This window comes from Lutra lutra, chromosome 5, assembly GCF_902655055.1.
Source record: "Lutra lutra chromosome 5, mLutLut1.2, whole genome shotgun sequence".
Classification (NCBI taxonomy): Eukaryota; Metazoa; Chordata; class Mammalia; order Carnivora; family Mustelidae; genus Lutra; species Lutra lutra.
The window spans coordinates 107,869,752-107,896,786 of NC_062282.1; the positions used below are offsets into that span (position 1 = coordinate 107,869,752).

The window sequence follows — 27,035 nt, forward strand, 5'->3', positions numbered from 1 at the left end:
TCCATCTTCTCTGCTTTCAGACACTCATCCAAGAGGAAGGATGGCCAGTGCCTTCTCGAAGTTGCTCACTGGCCGCAATGCTTCTCTGTTACTTGCTACCATGGGCACCAGTGCCCTAACCACTGGGTATCTGCTGAACCGGCAGAACGTGCATGCCGAGGCTCGGGAGCAACATCGGCTGTTCCCGCCCAGGTAAGAACTCCACATGTCAGCCAGAAATCTGCTTTCCCCTGCCAGAAACTGTCAGCAAGGGTCCTTCTTGTTGCTTTTGAGAAGGACCAGATCAAACTGACAATCACTGTCGACACACAGGGAGCACAGTGGCCTGTGGGGAATCCAGGGCAGTGCTGTGTCATCATTCCTGCCCAGAGCCGGGGAGCTAGTTGAATAGTAATAATGCTCACGATGAATATCGGTTGAACACTCTGATGTGTGTTAACTGCTGTACATGGGAGTATCTGTTTTATTCATCTTAGCATCCCTTTGTGATAAAACGGAGACTTAGAATAATGAAGCAGTGCCCAAGTTCACACGCCCAGTGCAGCCAAATGCAAACCCCAGGACCCCGATTCCAGACCCACACTTCACTCACTGCTGTCCCACCTTCTGGAGAATGGTGTTGTAGTACTGATATTAAGTACCAGCTTTAAAGGCCACTGCAGATGGAAAGTGGGAAAGTGGCATGAAGATGGCCAGGATTTCCCAGTCCTTGGCTCCTCGCCACGGATGAGACGGCATGCACTACAGAGTTGGCACACGGTGCTGACCCCACGAGGTCCCACAGAGGCAGTGTAGAGACAGATGAGAAGGACTTGCCATTCTTCTCAGAGATAGTCGCTGGCTCTTGTGGGGATCCAGATCTCTGAGGGAATTATCAACACCTACCACGTACCTCAGGAACTCCTGAAGGGAGATGACCTGTGTTTGAGCTTGTGGTGGTCCAGAATCCCCTTTGTTTGGTCAGTACACAGCCTGGGATCAGAGAGCGCCTCGCTTTATTGCCTTCTGTGTACCGTTTCGACAGATACTTACAGAATGCCTGTTTCAGTAGCCAGCCACTGCTCTCGACAGAGCAGAATCTGCTCTCATGGAACGTCACCGTAGAGGACAGATAAATAATGGAATTTCTAGGTACCTCCACCTGCAGGTTTCCAGCTTCTCCACCACAGACCTAAGGCACCACAATGTGCTTGTTACATTTTACCAGAACTTCTGGGTAAAAAAAAAAAAAAGCCACATGGGATGTCCATTGATTTTGTCATTTTCACTGTGTCTCCTCTTTCCAATAAGCCATGGTGTATGGGCTCCTGCAGCCAGCAGTATGGGATCCTTAAGCAGGGCCACACCCCTTTCTCGGGCTGTTCTGGGGACTGTTTTTCTTTTTTTTAATCTGGCTGACTTAAGTCATGACTCCTAGCCACGTGTCCCCATGCCCTCTGGCTAAAGACAGCCTGGTGGCAGGAAGGCCAGAAGCCAAGTCCTTTCGCAGGCCTCCTCCCTCAGGCGGTGCTCACTGAGCGCCCCTCTCCTCCACCTGCAGCGCAGACTACCCTGATCTGCGAAAGCACAACAACTGCATGGCCGAGTGCCTCACCCCGGCCATCTATGCCAAGCTCCGCAACAAGGCGACACCCAACGGCTACACCCTGGACCAGTGTATCCAGACTGGAGTGGACAACCCTGGCCACCCCTTCATCAAGACTGTGGGCATGGTGGCTGGTGATGAGGAGTCGTACGAGGTAAAACTTGGCTGCTGATTCCAGAGTAGGGGTGGGAGGATGCTCTGGGTGCGGAGTCCTTCTCTTCTCTGCGGGGCCAGCATTCATAAAGGGAAGCCAACTTCAGCAGAACATCTGGAATGCTTTCTGGAACAAGGAGGACTACCGCTTCCCAGGGACAAGGCTTCCTTTGCTGCTGCTCTGGTATCCCACTCATGGAGGGATGAGTTCCATGACAGGGCTCTCTGAGACTGTCAAGGGGATGAATTGGTACAGAAAAAAAAAAATGTAATTTATTGGTGATATGTATTCACCAATAAGACCTTAGGAGATGGTGTGTTTGTGGCTAGACTTCATTGAGGAAGAAGGACGGTCTGTGTCTTTAGCTTGGGAATTACTGATTATTGTAGCCTAGATGACTGAGTTCACCAAGTCTCTCAGAGGAATCCCATGATCTCCGTGTCCTCATCCTTAGGACAGAAGCATAGAATGGTCTGCTGCTAGGGCAGCCCTTGTCACAGAGCAACCTCGACACCATGACAAGTTGCAGGGAGCTGAGGGAAGTTCTCTGGGAGAACAGCCATAAAGAGGAGGATGGGTCCTCCTGAAGGAACAGGACTGATGGTTCATTCACATACAGCAGTGCGCTACCTTGGCTCCCAGGACCCATATGTGCCCCCGCCCCCTGCCCACCCACTTCCCACAGCCCCTAAAGGTGGCAGGTCCTCTGTTGTGACTACTCTTAACATCATTTTACCTAAAGGATATCCCTGAAGCTTTTTTTTTGTTGTTTTTTTTTTTTTTAAATAGATTTTGCACAACTTAGTTTGGGCTAGGGAAGGACCTCACAGGGTGAGAGGTGCTGGCCTTGCCCTGACTGCTGCTGTGCACTTTTCTTGCAGTGTAGCTGGTTTTCCGTAAATTTATTATTTTCAAACCCTAGAACCTGATTATCTCTTTTGACCACAAAACAGCTTCTTTTATCTCATAAAGGCAAGAACTGCTGGGGGGTGGGGGGGGGCACAAGATTTTCTGGTTCAGTCTCATGGCAGTGAGCTTGGCAGAATCACTAGGGAGGTGGCCTGTTGTTATTACTCATTGACCATCAATCTACCACCCCCATTTCCTGCGTGGTAATACTGAGAATGACAGAGCAGGGCGTCCGCTTTGGCCCTCAAGGTAAGAAGGGGCAAATGAAAGGAACCACCTTTTAACAGATGAATCAATCAAAGTGGAAACAGGTGCATCTTCCCTTCTACAGGTGTTTGCTGAGCTTTTTGATCCTGTCATCAAACTAAGGCACAATGGCTATGACCCCAGGGTGATGAAGCACCCCACGGATCTGGACGCATCCAAGGTAGGCTGCAGGCCCCTCTGCTTTCCCATGCAGCTGGCACTCCAGAGCCTGAAGTGAGGAGCACCTTAGAGGAGGGCGACTCCCCCTGGGTCAGATGCCCTCTGCAAGCTCTGTGATGGCCCTGGCGCAGCACACTCCCTGGAGGGGCAAGGAGAAGGTCAGAAAGGTCCTGAAGTCTTTGTTTTCTTTAATAAGGGCCAGTAGGGTGGTGTTGGCCAGGGAGAACTCTTTCCTAAAGCAGTTACTTTTTTTTCATGCCACACCTAGTGGGGTAAAGGATTCCGGATGATGCTGCATAAAGTAGCTGTGCCCCTTAGCTACAGTGCCCCTGCCCCCGTAATTCCATCATGTGTCCGGCATGTTTTGCACAGGGTCTGAGGGCCCGCTGCATGGGGTGCTACAGGTCAGTGGGGGGGAGGGGACCCCGTGGTGGTGGTGGCAGGACTGTAGTCCGCAGCTGGCCGTGGTAACCCCATGCTCTCTCTGCTTCGGCAGATCACCCACGGGCAGTTTGATGAGCGCTACGTGCTGTCCTCTCGGGTGCGCACAGGCCGCAGCATCCGTGGGCTGAGCCTGCCGCCTGCCTGCAGCCGGGCTGAGCGAAGGGAGGTGGAGAACGTGGCCATCACGGCCCTGGAGGGCCTCAAAGGGGACCTGGCAGGCCGCTACTACAGGCTGTCCGAGATGACTGAGCAGGACCAGCAACGGCTCATAGATGTGAGTGGCCCTTGACCCATCTGGCCTGGCCTGGGATAGGGCTGTGCCCAGAGCCCTAATGGGCACCGTGAGACCTCATGGGGAGCTTGCTGGGACTTCAGCCTGTGCAGTATAAGGAAGGAAAATAGGAAAATGAGGCCTTAACACTTTAGGTCAAGCCACAGAAATGGTCTGTGGTTAAAATCAGAGGAAACTCCACTGTGGAGCTGGGGGGTTGCAGATCCATGGCTGGAGTTTAAATGGAAGATCCCTTTGCTTATTGAGGATGGTCTCCATTGCCACACCCAAATATAAGTCCTAGAAGCTAGGAAAATCTGGAAAGGAAATTATCGAGGTGGAAGGCCTGCCCTGACTCCCACTGGAGCCAGCTTTGGGATTTCTGCTGCCTCCACGAGTCCTCAACAGCTTCCCTCTGACACTAGGGCAGACAAAACTCAAGTCCTTTTACTTATTTTCCCTATTTATTTTATTTTCCAGCTAAAAAGGGATAGCAGTTTCAAAAGTAACTTTTAGTATAACTTCAAAAAAAAAAACAAAACCACAAAACAGAAACAGTATCTGTCATTTCATAAGATGCAATGCCACAAAATATGCCCCATTACCAAATTGAATGAGCTAGTTTTATGGTCTCTCTGGGCCTCAGTCTCCTGGGCTCTGCAGCTGTCAGGCCCTCGGCCTGCTCTGTTAGAGCATAAGCCCTTCTCGGCCTCCAGCAGCCACTTGTGGTTTCCAGCGGAAGGCCACAAAGTCTGTTCTGGCTAATGTCTCCCAACCCTTCCACTTAGGTTGTAAAGGACTTCCCTCTCCATATCTTTACTTCTCACCTCAGCATAATCAAATTTTAATATATGGCATGCATATTTATGTTCTTACTGTATACACACAAAAAAACAGTCTCGACACTGGTTTTGATACGAAGAGTACTTTCCTATAGTTTAAGGCACAACTTGGGAGTCGTATGGGTTGAGGTTTGAATCGAGGCTCTGTCACTTCCTAGCTATGTGCTACTGGGGAGGTTGTTTTCTCTGAATCTGTTTTCCTCACTCATAAAATGATTGTATTTGCCTCCTAGTGTTGTGAGGATTCAAGAAAAAAAAAAACACATAGCATAGAGCATGGTGAGCATTGAATTAATGGTAGATATTTTTATTTATAATCCATTGTTTTACATCTCCAATACTTTTTAGTGAAAGGAAGGATAGTAATAAAAGATCCACTAATGCCGGCCGTGTAGAGAATGGTGGCTGTGTATACCAGCCTTTCCAAGAGCGTGTCCCTCACTCACTGCCTGCTCCAACGCTACATAGCGTTGGTGCTAGTGGGTAAATATAATCCATAGTGACTGTTTCCATCTGGGCTAAGCCAGTGGATTTCAGTCTTCGCTGTAAGCTAGAATCATCTGAAGAGCTTTTAAAAAAATCCCACTGTCCAGGCCACACCCCATAACAATTAGGACAATCTCTGGGGGGCAGGAACGGGGCATTCATATTTTTTAAAAAGCCCCCAGGTTGTTCCATTGGGCAGCCAAGGCTGAGAACCACTGTCTGACAGACCTGGCACGTGTAGTTGTGTCTGATCTCATCATTTTTTCCTTTCTGCTTTGTCCCTTCTGGCCTGCAGGACCACTTTCTATTTGATAAGCCAGTATCCCCCTTACTAACATGTGCTGGGATGGCCCGTGACTGGCCAGATGCCAGGGGAATCTGGTATGGACACAGCATTTTCACATTTGCAGTGTGTGCAGACGATCTCCTTCAGATCACCTGCTTCTCCTAACCTGCAGTTGCTGTGAGCCGCAGCTGACAGCATGCCCGGCTTGAGTTCAATGGAGGAGAGAGAGACTGCAGAAATTGTGTGTGTGTGTGTGTGTGTGTCATTCCACAGTATGGTGATGTTTCTAAGATGTGTAAGAATGTTCGCTGGTTTGCATGAATTATGCATGAGAAAGACTATTTTTAAGAAAAATTAGCTTCATATTATTTGACCTCACAGAGAATCTGTTTCATGACTTTAAAACAAAAGAGCAGAAAATGAAAAATATCGAGGACTTAAGCAAAACCCTACAAGGAAGAATGGATATCGAGTATACACGTATTTTATCTTGGCCAAAGTCCTCAGTCCACTTTGATTCCCGTGTACTTTGGTAGGTTATTCTGACACTCTCCGAAGGAGCTGCGATAAGTGTGTTTGTGAGCAGATGCTCCGTGTGTGCGGATAGGCAGGATCTAGGCAGCAAACACATGTGAGATCTGCATCCCAAACCTCTTGGGCTGCAGGTGAAAGACTTTCTTGAAGCGCCACAAGATTTTGGTTGAGCCTCTTAGAATACTCTTGTTAGTGTCAAAGCCAAATGTTATCCACAGTTGAATTACTGTCCTCCTAGTCCAAGGACTGGGGAAGCTGATAGTCTTGTTGGGAAAAAAACGGCATCTTTAAGGGTTGGAGTTGGGTCTTTGTTCTGTCACGGTAACATTATCTTGTAGCACTTGTTCAGGCACAGTAAAAAACTTCGGGCTTTGTAGGAATGAGGAAGGGGAAATGAAGCAATCAAGCCACAGGAGTAAAGGGAATTTTCATGTGTTGAAACAAATGGATTTGACACTCAACACCGTATTTCTCCTTTCATTAGGCATAATTATGACAAGACCTTTCTCATCTGGATTAATGAGGAAGACCACACCAGGGTAATCTCTATGGAAAAAGGAGGCAATATGAAAAGAGTATTTGAGCGATTCTGTCGTGGACTAAAAGAGGTAAGATGTTACCAGAGATTTCTGAATATTCATCAAAATGAAATCACTTCTTCATTCTTAACAGAAGACACTATGGTGATTACCAAGATGAGGCTAATTTTTTTTTAGGATCATGGCACTCTCTGAGGGTGGGACCACCAGGGCAGGGCTTCAAAAATAGGAGACTTTTTTTTTTTTTTTTTAAACTAGTAAGTTCCTATGCCCTTCTCCCCAGTCCAGAATGGTTCAGGGAAGTCTGTGGATCATTACTTATGTTCCAGTTTCCTTAACAGTGCTCTTGGTGATTCTAAGCATAGAGACAGTACAGGATGTAACTATGTTCCTAAGTAACCTGACCACAGCCTTATCTGCTGAGAATTCCTATATTCTCCTATTATTCTCACATGAAAAATAGGAGCAACGGACATTCATTGAATATTTAGGACGTGCTAGGTACTGCATTCAGTGCTGTACATGTTTCATCTAATTTAATTGACTCATTTTAATATTTGGATAGAAGTATCCCTTTCCATTAAGGAAATAATAAAAATTTGCCTGATTTTCACTCATGGCAAACATACAATACACATGTCTCTCCCTGGTGTTGCAAATGTACCAAGTAAATGGATACTTAAGAACTCCATTTGTTCACTGCTGTAGGTGGAACGCTTAATCCAAGCGCGAGGCTGGGAGTTCATGTGGAATGAGCGACTAGGATATATTCTGACCTGCCCTTCGAACCTTGGCACAGGATTAAGGGCTGGTGTCCACGTTAGGATCCCAAAGCTCAGCAAGGTAATGTTACGTAGTCAACAGTCCTTTTGAGTTCCACCAGGATAAGCTCATATGTGACTTCTTTGTGGCGGGAGAAATCGCCACCATTCTGTAAGCCTTCCTTACTTTTTGCACTTACAATAGGAAATAAGGGGTTAAGTTTGCTTCTAAAGACACTTGTATTAGTGAGGATAAGAGATTAAGGGCTGTAAGAAAGAGGTGTGGCTTCAAGAGTAACAAGTTTAAATTCTCCTCACTACAAGTCAGGATGGACAGGTGGGCTGCTCTACCCTGCTCCTGGGAGTTCCTTCTGTCTCTGTCTCTCCTAGCGGAGGGGATTCTCCCACGTGGGCCTGCATCAAAATTGCCTGGAGGCTTATCAAAACAGATTGCCTGCCTGAAAAGACTGCATTTTTAACAAATTTCCAGGTGACTTGATGCTGCTGGTCAGGGAACTGCACCGGGAAGAACATGGCCTTAGGGCACCGTCCTCTTACCATGGTCATCGCCAGGCCCCACGTTGCAGCTTGTGGGAAGGGGAGAGAGGATACAGGTGCCACCATGTAAAGATTGAAAGCCTGGGCCTGGAAGTGCACGCATTACTTAAGTTCATTCTGTTTGCAAGAATGTAGCCAGTGGTCACCTTCTCAGCTCCATCTGTAGAGGAGGAGGAAAAAGCATTCTGGTAGGCATCCAGCACTTTTTGCAACAGCACAAGCCAATCAAATACTTGAAAACCATCTTAGAAAATATGCTTCCTACCAAAAACAAATTTAAGAATTATTCCAATGTTAAGAAAATGATTTGATGTCATTTGACTTCATGATTTTAATTCTATCAGTGAAACTATTATACAGATGAATAATCAACTCACCAAAGCTGGCATCCAAATGGCAAAAATCATATAGAAGTTAAAAACAGCTCTGCTACCTTCGAGCTGTGTGACCCTCATCAGTTATAGTCCTCCGAGCCTCAGTTTCCTCATCTGTGAAATGAGAATGAAAGTAGTACCTACTTCACGAGGTTGTTGTAAGGTTTAAAAGTTCTAGCATAGTGCCGTGGTACACAGTAAGTATATGCTTAATATTAACAGTTACTATCTCTCATTATACCTCTTACTAAGTCCATGTGCCAATGATGGTGAATCAGTTTTGCTTCTTATGACACTAAGCACTATCTCTTGTCCCAGGATCCACGCTTCTCTAAGATCCTGGAAAACCTGAGACTCCAGAAGCGTGGCACAGGTGGTGTGGACACGGCAGCGGTGGCGGACGTGTATGATATTTCCAACATAGATCGAATTGGTCGATCAGAGGTAACAGCTCTCACTTTCCAAACATGAGCTGACCAAACTAGCCTAAGAGAAAAAGGGAATAGAGAGGTAGCCTATACAGCCTCACCTTATTCACAAAAGTCAAGACCTCCTCTTCCCCCCCGAGTCCTGCGTCCAGTTCATGTTTCATTCTGTAGTACTAATCCTCCCTGGGAAATAACTGCATAAAAGCAAGCACAAGGTAAGCTGAGAATATACAGGCAAGTAAAGGAGTTCATGGTGGGACTATTGTCAGCACCTGGCCCCTGAGAGGTATTTCAGCCATCTTTCAAAGATGGGAGCTCTTACGCCAAAGGACAGCAGCATTTTATCACTGTGATGTCAGAGAACGTGTGTGCTCTCTGAGGGTGGCAAAATAGTGGAAATTTCTCTTGATTCTGAATTTCCTTTGGGGAAGGCCACATGCTTCATTTTTAGACACTTGGTAGTTTATAAAATCGTATTTTTTTCAAGCTAAATATAGCACATATGTATGTACGAGGTATATAACAGACTGTGCTCATGAAATAATCTTTAGGGTTCTGTGAACACATAGGAGGAACGGCATTCATAAGCTCGAGGTAGGCCTGGAGTGAGGCAGGAGGCAGAGCACGAAGAGCCCCCCCCCCCCTTAAGGAACACGCAGCTGCATCCTAAGCAAGCACTGACCCCATATGTCACACCTGTTTATCTGCGCATGCTCCTACGGAATGTACTATGCCCATTATTAATTTAAAAGCCTCTTCCTCTTATACCGTACAAATCCTAGTAACTCACTGGCTGGTTATTAAATCTCTGCATTATTGATGCTCTTTCTTCTTCCTTGTTAGCTTTCAAATATCTCACTGCCTTTGGGTGTATCCAATAGGCACCATTACACTGAGAAAAGGGAAAGAGGAAACACTCAAGTCAGCTTGTGGGCTTCCACCTCTGGTAAAGTACTTGAGGAAGAAGTAGCTCTAAATACAATTTCTGAAGTTTACTGAGTAATATGTGGTGTAGTGAATAAAGAAGATCTGGAGCCTAAGCCTGTCTGCTTCTATTGTTAACCAAATTTTTATTACTGGAAAGCAAGGCAGTCATCACTTAAATTTTTTTTCTAAAGCCTAAGTTAATAGATGACATTATAAAAGCTAGAAAAATGCTGTAGTATTAAAAAATAACACTACTTATTTAACTTAATCCTAAGAAAAGCACTGTAAGCATTATTCTGTATAGCCTTCCATGTTTTAAATGATTGTTTTGTTATGTAAAAGTTACATTTTACATCGTTTTATTCACAGGAACAGATTTATTCATGAGTTCACAGCTCTTTGTTATTCAGGAAAACAGTGATTCTCTTTAATGTATTAGGTCAGTCATAAGCTCTGCTCTGGCTGAGGCTGATTTGACAACCCCCTGTGCTATGCTGTCCTCACCACAAATGTAGATGTCATTGGTCACCATATAGTGCTATCACAGTAACAGTGACTATATTCCCTTTCATCCTTGTCACGTCTTCATTCCGTACTGGAAGCCTGTACCTCCCGCTGCCCTTCACCCAGTGTTGAATCTGGCATCCAATAGTTTGTTCTCTGTATCTATGGTCCGGTTTCTGTTTGTTTTTTTAGACTACATATAAGTGAAATCCTACAGTATTTGTCTTTCACTTATAATACCCTCTATAGAGGTCTATCTATGTTGTCACAAATGGCAACATCTCAATCCTTTTTATGGCTGAGTGATATTCCACCGTAGATCTGTGGGTCTGCGTATACACACATGTCACATCTTTATCTGTTCATCTATTGATGGACACTTCATCTTGGCTATTATAAATAATGCTGCAAAAAACGTAGGGGTGGATATAACTTTTCAAATAGTGTTTTTTGTTTTCTTTCAGTAAATACCAGTAATGAAATTACTGGATTGTATGGTAATTCTTTTTAATTTTATGAGGAAACTCCCTACTATTTCCCACAGTGGTGCACTAGTTTACATTGCCTTCAGCAGCACATAAGGGCTCCTCTTCCTCAGAATCCTCACCAACATCTGTTATATCTTGTCCTTGTGATACTGGCCATTCTGACAGGTGCATGGTGTATCTTGTGGGTTTGGTTTGCATTTCCCTGCTCATAGTGATGCGGAGCAGCTTCTCATGTCTGGTGGCCATCTGTATCCCTTGTTGAAGAAAATGTCTATTCAGGAGCTTTGCCCATGTTATAATCAGATGCTATGTTGTTTCATTATTTTGGCATAGTCCTAATGGTATGTTACTGTTCTTGTTTTACTTGCCAGAGGAGAGCTATCCATAAGTATATGGCTAAGGCCAGTCAGTATCCAAGGGTTTACTTGTTTCTGAGTTTTTTGGTTCCATGCCTCACATGTAGCTCTTTAATCCATCTTGAGTTATAACAAAGGGGTCCAGGCTCATTCTTTTCATGTAGCCATCCAGTTTCCCCAGCACCATTTACTGAAAAGACCGTCTTTCCTCTATTGTATACTCTTGCCTCCTTTGCTGTAGATTGACCAGAGGATCAAGGGTTCATTTCCGAGCTCTCTCTCCTGTTCCGTGAATCTCTGTGCTGGTACCATACTGTTTTAATCACTATAGCCTTGCAGCACATCTTGAAATCTGGGATTGTGATAGCCCCGGCTTTGTTCTTCTCTGAAAAGGTTGCCTTGGCTGTTTGAGGTCCTTTTCGGTTTCATGGAAATTTGGAGATTATTTTAGTTTGGTGGAAAATGCTGGTGCTCTTTTGTAGGGATTGCACTGAATCTGTAGCTTGCTTTGAGCAGTATGGACATTCCAGTGATACTTACTCTTCCAGTCCATGGGTATGGTACATTTTTCCATTTATGTCCTCTTCAAATTTCTTTCATCAGTGACTTCTAGTTCTCAGAGGGTCTTTCACCTCCTTGGTTAAATTTATTTGTAGGTGATGTTTTCTTTTTGGTGCACTTGTGAGTGGAACTGTTTTCTTAGTATCTGTCTCTCTGCTTCCACGTTACTATATAAAAATGCACCAGATTTCTGTATATTATTGTATCCTGAAACTTTACTGAGTTTTACTTCTTCCCTACCAATTTGGAGGCTTTTTTTTTTTTCCTTGTCTGATTGCTGTGACTAGGACATCCAGTACTATGCTGAATAAAAGTGTTTAGTTCAGTTCTTTATCTTACTCTTTTGTTTGGAGCATATTCCTGTCTCCTGATTTTGGTGACTTTCTTTATTTCTATGAATTGGGCAGAAGAGCTACTTCTCCTAACATTGAAAGAATGGTCTTAGGTATGGTGTGTATGCACATGTGTAGACTGTGTGTACCTGGTGACAGGATGGTTGCAGCTGTGGCTGGCATGGGTGGGGGTGGGGGGCTCCCAGAGCACTCGGTGCTGGGACTGCCCTGGGACTCTTCAAGCAGAAGGCATGCTCTCCATTTTTACAATTACTCAAATACCTCTTCAAAAAACAAACAAAAAGCCTATAATCATATTTTTCCAGTGTATTCTATCATGAGCTTATTTTTACAATATTAAGTATTCTTTAAAAACCTAATTTTTAATGACAGCATAGTAAAGATACTCATTATTTAATATCTGATTTGTTGATATTTGTATCTGTACATAATTCTGTAACCATCTCTATACTTTAATCACAACTCTGATTATTTAGTTAGGAAGAGAATTCATGAGTTAAAGATAGGGGGACCTTACTTAGGACCAAATTACTTACCAGAAGATTTATATTAAGATAGAGTCCCTTTGGGGTTCCTGGGTGGCTCAGTGGGTTAAAGCCTCTACCTTCAGCTCAGGTTATGATCCCGGGGTCCTGGGATCGAGCCCCACATCGGGCTCTCTGCTCGGCAGGGATCCTACTTCCTCCTCTCTCTCTCTGCCTGCCTCTCTGCCTACATGTGATCTCTCCCTCTGTCAAATAAAAAAAATATATAAAAAAGTAAAAAAGATGGAGTCCCTTTGACAGTGAATGAGAGAACCATCTCACTACACCATTATGAACGGCAGGACAGGTCAAAGTGGATAAGTAAGAACTATGTGTTTCTTTGATTAGTGATGACTAGCTTTCTGACCCAATCCTCTCTCGGGGCCTCAGTTTCTTTAAGCATGAAAAGTGGGGAGGAGAACTGGACTCAATCCTGCCTAAGGTATGTTCAGCTGTAACAAGTAACAACCCCTTCCATCCTTGCTATTCATTATTGAGTTATTATTAAGCATTTTAATGCAGTTGGAAATTAAGTCATTGCTTACTATCTTAGTTTGCATCTCTTCAGAAGCATTGCAACTGTAGAAAAAGGATCCCAAGGAAAAAAATCCTAGGTAGATGTGCTCTGATTTACAAATACTGGTTTTTATTAAAGTTTGTTTTTTTTAAAGCAGGAATTTTTAAAGGTTTATCCTAATATAATTCAGAGTTTCCTTTAAGTAGCAAACTTGCCTGGTACAGTGAAAACATGATTTAATTGCACCCAAACATTTGGTTTTAAACAATTTCTTGGAAAGCTAGCCACTGTTTAAATATAGTTCAGATACTATCTAAGCTATCATGCTCAGATAGCTTAGTGGTAGATCTTAAAGAGAGATCCAGGTCAAAGAACAAAACAAAGGTGTCATGGTAATTTTACTTATTTTTTTTTTTAAGATTTATTAGAGTGTGCAAGCAGGGGTAGGGGCAAAGGGAAAGACATAAGCAGACTCCCTACAGAGCAGGGAGCCTGACACAGAACTAGATTCCATGACCTGAGCCAAAGGGAGACACTCAACTGACTGAGCCACCTAGACACCTCTGTAATTTTACTTTTGGATAAACTTATAGCAGAAACTGACTGGGGGTGGGGGGTGGGAATGTCGAGATGCACACTAATGGCTTTCATATATTTAAAAAATTCTCAAAACAGTAAATCTAAAAAAACCAAAAAAACCTCCACAACACTTGAGAGAAATACTAACAAAGAAGAAATTGTTATAAAGTCCACCTAACAGGACAATTTCTTACTTCTCCCAGTATTATTGATTAATGCCTTGTATGTGTCCTCTATGCCCATTAATCATTCTTCTTTTTCACTATCAAAGGTTGAGCTTGTTCAGATAGTCATCGATGGAGTCAATTACCTCGTGGATTGTGAAAAGAAGCTGGAGAGAGGCCAAGATATTAAGGTCCCACCACCTCTGCCTCAGTTTGTTAGGAAGTGAACTTTTTGTTCTCCAAACTATAAATAATCTGTCTGCTGGTATGACAGACATAAATTTTTACTCTGAGAGTTTTTATAAAAAAATGTAAAATTGTATGTCCTATCTTTAAAATAAAACTCTCCTTAATATCCTTAGTTTTCGTGATTTTTAAAAATCCTACTCAGAAGGGCAAATACATCAAATTAGAAGTAGCAGCAGGCGAAAATCTGGTAAGGCAATGATAAAACATATTTCTAAGACCACTTACACACAAACCTAAAAACCCTCCAATCATCTAGATGCTATACTATCAACACCGTAACAAAACTTTATGGACAACACTGGTGTATTAGTCCCTCATTTTCCAATCAGGTTTCTGGCAACTAGAACAGGAGGAGATTGATTTGTCTTGAGGGTCTGGAAATAAATACAACTATACAAATGGCAAACAGAGGCTACTTAATCAGGGATAGATACAGAAAGGGAGTCAGCCGCTATCACCTTTGTCAGAAACTCAAATATAAGCATACGAAAGCACTCTGGTGACAAACAGGAGTTTCAGGTATAACTGATTGGGGTTGTTGGTGTGGATAAACTGAAGGCAGAATAACTCAAAATGAGGTAACCGATGGAAATGTTTTGAGAAGAGTATTTGGCTTTCTTTGGTTGGTCATGAGTTGGAAGAAGGGTTAAAAAAAATTAGTGAAGATGGCAGTCACTGACAAAGTCAAATCTCTCAGCAGCTAAGTTTGATTGTGGGTTGGCTTCCTAAACTGGGTGTTGCAAAGATTAGGAGTTAAATATGGTCAAGATTATTAGTTAGATATGGTCTGAAATTGTATGTTTGTAAATTTACTCTCAAGAGAACACCACAATTGGAGGTCTAATACTGAATATGTGTTTAGTATAATTCAGAAGCTGAATTTTTCCCTCAGCATGCATGTCCTTCTATCTAATCTTGTTATGCTTTTACAACCATCGTGTGATGTCTGGAACATGAAAGGGCATGACCGAAGAGTTAGGGAGAATGCTGTGGCAAGTTATGAAACTGTACAACATAAAGAATTGTTAGCTTCGGGACGCCTGGGTGGCTCAGTTGGTTCAGCAGCTGCCTTCGGCTCAGGTCATGATCCCAGCGTCCTGGGATTGAGTCCCACATCGGGCTCCTTGCTCATCAGGGAGCCTGCTTCTCCCTCTGCCTCTGCCTTCCATTCTGTCTGCCTGTGCTTGCTCTCTCTCCCTCTCTCTCTCTGATAAATAAAATCTTAAAAAAAAAAAAGAATTGTTAGCTTCAATAACAGGAATGAGATCAAGTTTGGCGTTCTGTAAGTGAGCACTGTGGGTGCTAGGGTAAAAATGAAATACTGCTTTAATTTACACATTTGCCTTCTTCGATCCTGCTATAGTAAGAAAAAAATGAAATAAAAGAGAATGTACTCAGGCTAGTGCTGATAGGCACCACATTAATTTCTGAATGGCACACTGATGTGTGGTACAAATTCAGACAAGGAAACTGCAGTCAGTATAATGGAAGATCTGTTAAATAGATGGGGTGGACAACTGTTTGCCAATCAAGGCCTGTAGAGAGATGAGAGATCAGAACCTCATCCAGTAACTGGCATTCTAGGGACAAATGGATAGAGGGTAGATAACATTGGTGTTGTGGCCAAGCATGTCGACTCTACAGGCACATTTCCTGGAACAAGTCCCAACTGTCCCACCATATTCCATTAAATTATTTAGCCTCTATGTTCCTCACTTCCTTTTGTATATAAGGATCACAGTGATAATGACTATGTCATAGGGCTGTTGGAAGCAAAACATTGATAACTAGAAAGTACATTTACAAATGCTCATCACATTTTATGTACTATGTAAGGGGTTTGTGAAAGAAGTCATAAAAAGATAAGAACCACCACAGTCATGTTATGACAACTGATCTCTGAATATCCCTTGAAACTATGCTTTAGGACAGACCTGGACAGTCCCTCTTCTGAAAGGTCTTAGGAGATAAGAGGTAAATGAAAGCAAATGCCTACAGCATTTGCCAACTTTTTTTTTTTTTTTTCAAAAAAATGCTGAAAAGCAAGCAAGTGGCATAAAAATACATGGATACTGAGTCTCGCGGGAACTCACAGAACTTGCAGGAAGGGGACTAGGAGTCCTCAGTGACTTCCAGGAGCCATTCAGCTCTGCAGACCCATCTCTCAGCCTAAGTCCATGGACTTCCAACTCTAGACACAGTTTCTTTAGACCTTCTCCCACCCTAACATCAAATTTTTGTCTCATACACTTGAGAATCACTACAACAGGCCCTTCCCCCAGAAGAACAACAAGAAATCCAGCCAGGACCAAGTTCACCTACCAAGGAGTGCAGGTTCAATACCAAGGAGTGCAGGTTCAATACCAAGGAGAGCAGCAAAATTCCAGAGGAGGAAAAAGCAAAGCACGGAACTCATGGCTTTCTCCCCATGATTCTTTAGTCTTGCAGTTAATTTTTTTTTTCTTCTTCTTCTAAATTTTTAACTTTTACCCTTTTCTTTTTTGGCATTTTTAAAATAGTTTATCTAATATATATATGTTTTTTTCTTTTTTATATTTTTTATTTGTTTTCTTTTTTTCTTTTCCTGAACCTCTTTTTATTCCCTTCTCCCCCCCACGATTTGGGGTCTCTTCTGATTTGGTTAAAGCGTATTTTCCTGGGGTCTTTGCCACCCTTTTAGTATTTTACTTGCTCCTTCATATACTCTTATCTGGACAAAATGACAAGGCGGAAAAATTCACAAAAAAAAGAACAAGAAGCAGTACCGAAGGCTAGGGACCTAATCAATACAGACATTGGTAATATGTCAGATCTAGAGTTCAGAATGACAATTCTCAAGGTTCTAGCCAGGCTTGAAAAAGGCATGGAAGATATTAGAGAAACCCTCTCGGGAGATATAAAAGCCCTTTCTGGAGAAATAAAAGAACTAAAATCTAATCAAGTTGAAATAAAAAAAGCTATTAATGAGGTGCAATCAAAAATGGAGGCTCTCACTGCTAGGATAAATGAGGCAGAAGAAAGAATTAATGATATAGAAGACCAAATGACAGAGAATAAAGAAGCTGAGCAAAAGAGGGACAAACAGCTACTGGACCATGAGGGGAGAATTCGAGAGATAAGTGAAACCATAAGACGGAACAACATTAGAATACTTGGGATTCCAGAAGAAGAAGAAAGAGAGAGGGGAGCAGAAGGTATATTGGAGAGAATTTCCCTAATATGGCAAAGGGAACAAGCATCAAAATCCAGGAGGTGCAGAGAACCCCCCCCTCAAAATCAACAAGAATAGGTCCATACCCTGTCACCTAATAGTAAAATTCACAAGTCTTAGTGACAAAGAGAAAATCCTGAAAGCAGCTCGGGATAAGAAGTCTGTAACATACAATGGTAAAAATATTAGATTGGCAGCAGACTTATCTACAGAGACCTGGCAGGCCAGAAAGAGCTGGCATGATATATTCAGAGCACTAAATGAGAAAAACATGCAGCCAAGAATACTATATCCAGCTAGGCTATCACTGAAAATAGAAGGAGAGATAGAAAGCTTCCAGGACAAACAAAAACTGAAAGAATTTGCAAACACCAAACCAGCTCTACAGGAAATATTGAAAGGGGTCCTCTAAGCAAAGAGAGAGCCTAAAAGTAGTAGATCAGAAAGGAACAGAGACAATATACAGTAACAGTCACCTTACAGGCAATACAATGGCACTAAATTCATCTCTCTCAATAGTTACCCTGAATGTTAATGTGCTAAATGCCCCAATCAAAAGACACAGGGTATCAGAATGGATAAAAAAAACAAAACCCATCTATATGTTGCCTACAAGAAACTCATTTTAGACCCGAAGACACCTCCAGATTTAAAGTGAGGGGGTGGAAAACAATTTACCATGCTAATGGATATCAGAAGAAAGCAGGGGTGGCAATCCTTATATCAGATCAAATAGATTTTTAAGCCAATGACTATAATAAGAGATGAGGAAGGACACTATATCATACTCAAAGGATCTGTCCAACAAGAAGATCTAACAATTTTAAATATCTATGCCCCTAACGTGGGAGCAGCCAACTATATAATCCAATAGATAACAAAATCAAAGAAACACATCAACAATAATACAATAATAGTAGGGGACTTTAACACGCCCCTCATTGAAATGGACAGATCCTCCAAGCAAAAAGATCAACAAGGATATAAAGGCCTTAAATGACACACTGGACCAGATGGACATCACAGATATATTCAGAACATTTCATCCCAAAGCAACAGAATACACATTCTTCTCTAGTGCACATGGAACATTCTCCGAATAGATCACATCTTGGGTCCTAAATCAGGTCTCAACCGGTATCAAAAGATTGGGATCATTCCCTGCATATTTTCAGACCACAACGCTCTGAAGCTAGAACTCAATCACAAGAGGAAATTTGGAAAGAACCCAAATACATGGAGACTAAACAGCCACCTTCTAAAGAATGAATGGGTCAATCAGGAAATTAAAGAAGAGTTGAAAAAATTCATGGAAACAAATGATAATGAAAACAGAACGGTTCAAAAGCTGTGGGACACAACAAAGGCAGTCCTGAGAGGAAAATATATAGCAGTACAAGCCTTTCTCAAGAAACAAGAAAGGTCTCAGGTACACAACCTAACCCTACACCTAAAGGAACTGGAGAAAGAACAAGAAAGAAACCCTAAACCCAGCAGGAGAAGAGAAATCATAAAGATCAGAGCAGAAATCAATAAAATAGAAACCAAAAAAACAATAGAACAAATCAATGAAACTAGGAGCTGGTTCTTTGAAAGAATTAATAAGATTGATAAACCCCTGGCCAGACTTATCAAAAAGAAAAGAGAAAGGACCCAAATAAATAAAATCATGAATGAAAGAGGAGAGATCACAACGAACACCAAAGAAATACAGACAATTATAAGAACATACTATGAGCCACTCTATGCCAACAAATTTGACAATCTGGAAGAAATGGATGCATTCCTAGAGACATATAAACTACTAAAACTGAACCAGGAAGAAATAGAAAACCTGAACAGACCCATAACCAGTAAGGAGACTGAAACAGTCATCAAAAATCTCCAAACAAAAGCCCAGAGCCAGACGGCTTCCCAGGGGAATTCTACCAAACATTTAAAGAAGAACTATTTCCTATTCTCCTGAAATTGTTCCAAAAAATAGAAATGGAAGGAAAACTTCCAAACTCATTTTATGAGGCCAGCATCACTTTGATCCCAAAACCAGACAAGGATCCCATCAAAAAAGAGAACTACAGACCAATATCCTTGATGAACACAGATGCAAAAATTCTCACCAAAATACTAGCCAATAGGATTCAACAGTACATTAAAAGGATTATTCACCACGACCAAGTGGGATTTATTCCAGGGCTGCAAGGTTGGTTCAACACCCGCAAATCAATCAATGTGATACAACACATTAATAAAAGAAAGAACAAGAACCATATGATACTCTCAATAGATGCTGAAAATGCATTTGACAAAGTACAGCATCCCTTCCTGATGAAAACTCTTCAAAGTGTAGGGATAGAGGGCACATAGCTCAATATCATCAAAGCCATCTATGAAAAACCCACTGCAAATATCATTCTCAATGGAGAAAAACTGAAAGCTTTTCCGCTAAGGTCAGGCACACGGCAGGGATGTCCATTATCACCACTGCTATTCAACATAGTACTAGAAGTCCTAGCCTCAACAATCAGACAACAAAAGGAAATTAAAGGCATCCAAATCGGCAAAGAAGAAGCCAAACTATCACTCTTCGCAGATGATATGATACTATATGTGGAAAACCCAAAAGACTCCACTCCAAAACTGCTAGAACTTGTACAGGAATTCAGTAAAGTGTCAGGATATAAAATCAATGCACAGAAATCAGTTGCATTTCTCTACACCAACAACAAGACAGAAGAAAGAGAAATTAAGGAGTCCATCCCATTTACAATTGCACCCAAAACTATAAGATACCTAGGAATAAACCTAACCAAAGAGACTAAGAATCTATACTCAGAAAACTATAAAGTACTCATGAAAGAAACTGAGGAAGACACAAGGAAATGGAAAAATGTTCCATGCTCCTGGATTGGAAGAACAAATATTGTGAAAATGTCTATGCTACCTAAAGCAATCTACACATTTAATGCAATTCCTATCAAAATACCATCCATTTTTTTCAAAGAAATGGAACAAATAATCCTAAAATTTATATGGAACCGGAAAAGACCTCGAATAGCCAAAGGAATATTGAAAAAGAAAGCCAAAGTTGGTGGCATCACAATTCAAGACTTCAAGCTCTATTACAAAGCTGTCATCATCAAAACAGCATGGTACTGGCACAAAAACAGGCACATAGATCAATGGAACAGAATAGAGAGCCCAGAAATGGACCCTCAACTCTACGGTCAACTAATCTTTGACAAAGCAGGAAAGAATGTCCAATGGAAAAAAGACAGCCTCTTCAATAAATGGTGTTGGGAAAATTGGACAGCCACATGCAGAAAAATGAAATTGGACCATTTCTTTACACCACACACGAAAATAGACTCAAAATGGATGAAGGACCTCAATGTGAGAAAGGAATCCAGCAAAATTCTTGAGGAGACCACAGGTAGCAACCTCTTCGACCTCAGCCACAGCAACTTCTTCCTAGGAACATTGCCAAAGACAAGGGAAGCAAGGGCAAAGATGAACTATTTGGATTTCATCAGGATCAAAAGCTTTTGCACAGCAAAGGAAACAATTAACAAAACCAAAAGACAACTGACAGAATGGGAGAAGATATTTGCAAACGACGTATCAGATAAAGGGGCTAGTATCCAAAATCTATAAAGAACTTATCAAACTCAACACCCAAAGAACAAATAATCCAATCAAGAAATGGGCAGAGGGCATGAACAGACGTTTCTGCAAAGAAGACATCCAGATGGACAACAGACACATGATAAAGTGCTCCATATCACTCAGCATCAGGGAAATACAAATCAAAACCACAATGAGATATCACCTCACACCAGTCAGAATGGCTAAAATTAACAAGTCAGGAAATGACAGATGCTGGCGAGGATGTGGAGAAAGGGGAACCCTCCTACACTATTGGTGGAATGCAAGCTGGTGCAGCCACTCAGTAAAACAGCATGGAGGTTCCTCAAAATGTTGAAAATAGAACTACCCTATGACCCAGCAATTGCACTACTGGGTATTTACCCTAAAGATAAAAACATAGTGATCCGAAGGGGCACATGCACCCGAATGTTTATAGCAGCAATGTCCACAATGGCCAAACTATGGAAAGAACCTAGATGTCCATCAACAGATGAATGGATAAAGAAGATGTGGTATATATACACAATGGAATACTATGCAGCCATCAAAAGAAATGAAAGCTTGCCATTTGCGACGACGTGGATGGAACTAGATGGTATCATGCTTAGTGAAATAAGTCAATCAGAGAAAGACAACTATCATATGATCTCCCTGATATGAGGAAGTGGAGATGCAACATGGGGGGGGTTAAGGGGGTAGGAGAAGAATAAATGAAACAAGATGGGATTGGGAGGGAGACAAGCCATAAGTGACTCTTAATCTCACAAAACAAACTGAGGGTTGCTGGGGGGAGGGGGCTTGGGGGGTGGGGTTATGGATATTGTGGAGGGTATGTGCTATGGTGAGTGCTGTGAAGTGTGTAAACCTGGCGATTCACAGACCTGTGCCCCTGGGGATAAAAATACGTTATATGTTTATTTTTTTAAAAATTTAAAAAAAAAACATACTATAAAAAAATAAAAAAATACATGGTTACTGATATAAAAACAAAGCAAGCCTGTGATTTAAACCTACACCACAACAATTACACAAGAGTTACTACCTATTCTTTTCCTTTCTGTTTCTGGGAATACCCTGAGAAGTTTGAAGTTCCTTCTATCACACCAGCATTAGCCTGATACTAAGACCAAAGACACAAAGGAGAAAGAAAAACCATATGTCCGTATCTCTGAACATATGCAATATTCCCCTATCAAACATGAGCAAAACAAATTCAACAATATATGAAAAGGATCATTCATCATGGTCAAGTGAGATTTATTCCTGGGATACAAGGTGGTTCAATATCCACAAATCAATGGGATACATCACATTAGTAAGAGGAAGGATAAAAATCATATGATCATCTCAACACGTGCAGAGAAGGCATCTGACAAAATACTACATCTGTTCATGATACAAAGTCTCACCAAAGTGGGTTCAGGGGAAACAAAAATGAAGGCTCTATATGAGTAACTCAGAGCAAACCACATACTCAATAGGTGAAAAACTGAAAGCTTTTCCTCTAAGATCAGGAAGACAAGCATGTCCACTCACCACTTTCATTCACCATAGTACCAGACATCATAGCCACAGCACTCAGAAAAAAGAGAAAGAGAAGGCATCCAAAGTGGAAAGGAGGAAGTAAAACTGTCACTATTGCAGAAGACATGATACCATACAAAACCCAAGAGTTCCCATCAAAAATCCCTATAAAAAGTCAAGAAGGTTATCAGAATACATGAACTCAGTAAGGTCTCAGGATACAATATTAGTAGACAGAAATGTGGTGCATTTTTATTTTATTTTATTACTTATATTATTACTTTTATTTATTTTATTACTTATATACATAAGTAATATGTTTTTTATTATAGTAACGTGGAAGCAGAGAGACAGATACTAAGAAAACAGTTCCACTCACAAGTGCATCAAAAAGAAAATACCACCTATGAATAAATTAAACCAAGGAGGTGAAAGACCTATCCTCTGAGAACTAGAAGAAATTTGATGAAAGAAATTTGAAGAGGACATAAACAAATGGAAAAATGTATCACGCCCATGAACTGGAAGAGTAAGTATCACTGGAATGTCCATACTGCCCAAAGCAAGCTACAGATTCAGTGCAATCCCTACAAAAGAGCACCAGCATTTTCCACCAAACAAAATAAATAATCTCCAAATTTCCACGAAACTGAAAAGGACCTCAAACAGCCAAGGCAACCTTTCGAGAGAAGAACAAAGCCGGGGCTATCACAATCCCAGATTTCAAGATGTGCTGCAAGGCTATAGTGATCAAAACAGTATGGTACCAGCACAGAGATTCACGGAACAGGAGAGAGAGCTCGGAAATGAACCCTTGATCCTCTGGTCAATCTACAGCAAAGGAGGCAAGAGTATACAATAGAGGAAAGACGGTCTTTTCAGTAAATGGTGCTGGGGAAACTGGATGGCTACATGAAAAAAAAAGAACGAGACTGGAGCACTTTTTTATTAAAGATCCATTCACTCATTTGAGAGAGAGTGCACACAGGCAGGAAGGAGGGGCAGAGGAAGAGGGAAAAGCAGACTTCCCACCAAGCATGGTGTCCAACACAGGTTCCAATCCCAGGACCCAAGATTATGACCTCAGCTGAAGGCAGATGTTTAACCCATTGACCACTTTTTTTTTTTTAAAGATATTATTTATTTATCTGATAGAAAGAGACACAGTGAGAGAGGGAACACAAGCAGGGGGAGTGAGAGAGGGAGAAGCAAGCTTCCTGTGGAGAAGGGAGCCCAATGCGGGGCTCGATCCCAGGACCCCATGATCAGAACCTGAGCTGAAGGCAGACACCTAATGACTGAGCAACCCATGTGCCCTGCTGGATCACTTTCTTATACTACACACCAAAATAAACTCAAGATGGATTAAAGAGCTAAACATGAGGCATGGAACCATAAACTTCTAAGAGAAAACCAACCTGAACCCTTGGATATTGGCCTCAGCAACATACTTATGGATAGCTCTCATCAGGCAAGTAAAAAGCCACAGACAAAACTGGGAACAGAACAAAATAACTAGCTTTTGCACAGCAAAGGAAACAAACCATCAACACAATGAAAAGGCAAACTACTGAATGAGAGATAATATTTACAAGTGATATTTCCAATAAGGTGTTCATTTCCCAAATATATAAAGCACTCATACAAGTCAACATGGAAATAACAAATCATCAGATTAAAAGATGGGGAGCACATCTGAATACACATTTTCCCCCGAAAAACATACAAAGAAGCTGAAATAAGATGAAAAGATGCTCCACATCACTATCGTTAAAGAAATGGACACCAAAACAACGAGATAGCACCTCACAACTATCAGAAAGGCCAGAATCACAAAGATGAGAAATAACAAGTATCGGTGGGGATGTTGAGGAAAAGGAGCCTTCATGCATTGTAGGTGGGAAAGTAAATGGGTGCAGCCACTGGGGAAAAATATGGAGTTTCCTCAACATATTAAAAATTAGAGGGGCGCCTGGGTGGCTCAGTGGGTTAAGCTGCTGCCTTCGGCTCAGGTCATGATCTCAGGGTCCTGGGATCGAGTCCCGCATCGGGCTCTCTGCTCAGCAGGAAGCCTGCTCCCTCCTCTCTCTCCGCCTGTCTCTCTCTCTACTTGTGATCTCTCTCTGTCAAATAAATAAATAAAATCTTTAAAAAAAAAAAAAAATTAGAAACACCAGGGGTGCCTGGGTGGCTCAGTGGGTTAAAGCCTCTGCCTTCGGCTCGGGTCATGATCCCAGGGTCCTGGATCGAGCCCCATATTGGGCTCTCTGCTCAGCGGGGAGCCTGCTTCTCCCTCTCTCTCTCTCTGCCTGCCTCTCTGCCTACTTGTGATCCCTCTGTCAAATAAATAAATAAAATCTTAAAAAAAAAAAATTAGAAACACCATATGATCTACTAATTCCACTATTGGCTGTTGACCCAAAGAAAACAAGACATAAATTTGCAAAGGTATATCCACCCCATGTAGATAATACTGCAGCACTATTTACAACAGACATGCTGTGGCAACTATCTAAGTGTCCACTGATAGGTCGAACAGATTAAGAAGAGGTCACATGGAATATTACTCAGCCATAAAAAGAATAAGATCTTGCCCTTTGCAACAGTGAGGTTGGATCTAGAGGATATTTTGCTAACAAGTTGGAGAGCAAGCAAGTATCATATGATTTCACTTATATGTGGAATGACAAAGAGAGATGAATAAAAATGAGACAGACCGATAAATACAGAGAACAAACTGTTGTATGCCAGAGGGGAGGTGAGTGTGAGTGTGGAATCAGTGAAATAAGTGATGTGGATTAAGACTTACAAATTTCCAGTTATGAAATAAAGTCAGAAAGATTTTTTTTAAAGTACAGGAATGGGAACACCATCACAAGAAAAATATAATCTCTTTCACAGCATCCCAAACAACGTAATTACTATTAACAGGAAGAACTAACAGAATATCTACAGCACAGGAAGTATAGTTAATATTTCTCTTGTTATGTTTTTACCTAATTCATTTGTCACCTTTGCCATTCATTCCACTCATCAATAACCAAACTACATCTGCATTGAATATTAGTTTGCCCACAGACTTTAATTATCTCATCTACACTTGAAACTATTGATATATAAGGCTATTTGACCTTTACTGTATTATCAGGAACTACTCATCTGTAACTTTCCTTTTTAAGAACAAGGTATTCATAACTAAAGACAGGCATTTAATAACCATCTCTACAATGAATTTCTAAACAATCTGGCATCTCAATTTTTGTTGAAATCTCCATATTCATTAAATATCCTTTCCTGACTATCCCTCAATTTTCAGATAATTTAAGAGCATCTAAATTGGATAGGAGCATATCCTTTCTCCTCAAGCATTGCCAAACATTTGATAGATATAATCTTGTTAGCAGAAGTCGTGGCAAGTTATACTTCTGCCACAAAAGGTAAAAATAAAAGATGTTTTATGTGAAAGTGAGTATACTGAAGGAGATAAAGAGACTTGTAAGTATTAAAATTCTAGTTGGGTGCCATATCTTCCAGCCTAAGTAGTCATAGCAAGCAAGTAATTCTTATTTCTAAAGGTCTAGTTCAACCAATCATGAAGCTGAAAATAACATCGTTCCTAGTCATGGGACCTTTTCAATTTGCTGTATTCCCTGTATCTGAAGCAGAATGCACATTAAACAGGGTTTGATGGCTGGGAAATTATTCTGGTTCTCTTTCATGGAGGAAGAGAAATCTAGATCCTTCTCCTTGACTTCTGCACTGCTACAACATCATAAGTACGTCTGCTTATGGGGTTATTTTCCCTCAGGCCAAAAGTCATTTAAGAACATGTTTTGGAAGCAACCACAAGTTGTTTTAAGATTAAAAGATTTGCCTTAATTTCAGGCTCTGCCATTAATCAACTATATGACTAAGGGCACATTTTTTTTATACTTATTTTTCTTTTTCAAATTTTTATTTAAATTCCATTTAAATTTTTATTTAAATTCCAGCTAGTTAACAACAGTGTAATATTAGTCTCAGGTTTACTATTTAGTGATTCATCACTTCCATATAACACCCAGTGCTCATAACAATTAGTGCCCTCCTTCATGCCCATCACCCATTTAATCCATCCCTCTGCCCACCTTCCCTCCAGCAATCCTCAGTCTGTTGTATGGTTTGCCTCTCTTTTTCCCCCCATGTTCATCTGTTTTGTTTCTTAAGTTCCACATAGGACTGAAATCATACGGTAATGGTCTTTTTCTGACTGACTTTTTTCACTTAGCATAATACACTCTACTCCAATCACATCACTGCAAATGAGAGGATTTCATTCTTTTGATGGATAATATTATATATAAAGGCATAAAGAAGTTTTTAATATATATCATATATATCATATATAATATATATTATATATATATAAATGCATAAGTAAGTTTTGAATACACACACACACACACAAACACACACACACACATAAATACTGAGGTGCATGTATCCCTTCAAATCAGTATTTTTGTATCCTTTAGATAAATACCTAGCTGGCTTGTAGGGTTGTTCTATTCTTAACTTTTTGAGGAACTTCCACACTGTCTACAGTGGCTGCACCAATTTGCATTTCCACCAACAGTTTAGGAGGGCTCCCCTTCCTCTGCATCCTTACCAACATGTTATTTCCTATGTTGTTCGTTTTAGCCATTCTGACAGATGTAAGGTGGTATCTCATTGTAATTTTGATTTGGATTTCCCAGATGATGAGTGATGTTGAGCATCTTTACATGTGTCTGTTAGCCATATGTATGTCTTTAGAGAAAAGTTTACTCATGTCTTCTGTCCTTTTTTTAAACTGGA

The 27,035-nt window shown here is 41.4% G+C and overlaps 1 protein-coding gene and 1 long non-coding RNA gene across 2 annotated transcripts in view; one reads left to right on the forward strand and one right to left on the reverse strand.

The window, feature by feature from the left end:
* Window positions 1-13,931, forward strand: part of CKMT2 (creatine kinase, mitochondrial 2) — a 30,507-nt gene extending 16,576 nt beyond the window's left edge. The window contains exons 2-10 of the mRNA XM_047731722.1: window positions 21-192; window positions 1,541-1,739; window positions 2,980-3,075; window positions 3,571-3,792; window positions 5,413-5,498; window positions 6,422-6,545; window positions 7,185-7,319; window positions 8,488-8,613; window positions 13,678-13,931. Coding sequence (XP_047587678.1) covers window positions 41-192; window positions 1,541-1,739; window positions 2,980-3,075; window positions 3,571-3,792; window positions 5,413-5,498; window positions 6,422-6,545; window positions 7,185-7,319; window positions 8,488-8,613; window positions 13,678-13,797 — 1,260 coding nt within the window. The 5' untranslated portion in view covers window positions 21-40 and the 3' untranslated portion in view covers window positions 13,798-13,931. The remainder of the gene's footprint in view (window positions 1-20; window positions 193-1,540; window positions 1,740-2,979; window positions 3,076-3,570; window positions 3,793-5,412; window positions 5,499-6,421; window positions 6,546-7,184; window positions 7,320-8,487; window positions 8,614-13,677) is intronic.
* The window catches only part of LOC125101080 (uncharacterized), a 55,767-nt gene that overhangs the window by 4,246 nt on the left and 24,486 nt on the right, over window positions 1-27,035 (reverse strand). The window contains exon 3 of the long non-coding RNA XR_007127760.1: window positions 8,699-8,780. This is a non-coding gene — a long non-coding RNA (uncharacterized LOC125101080). The remainder of the gene's footprint in view (window positions 1-8,698; window positions 8,781-27,035) is intronic.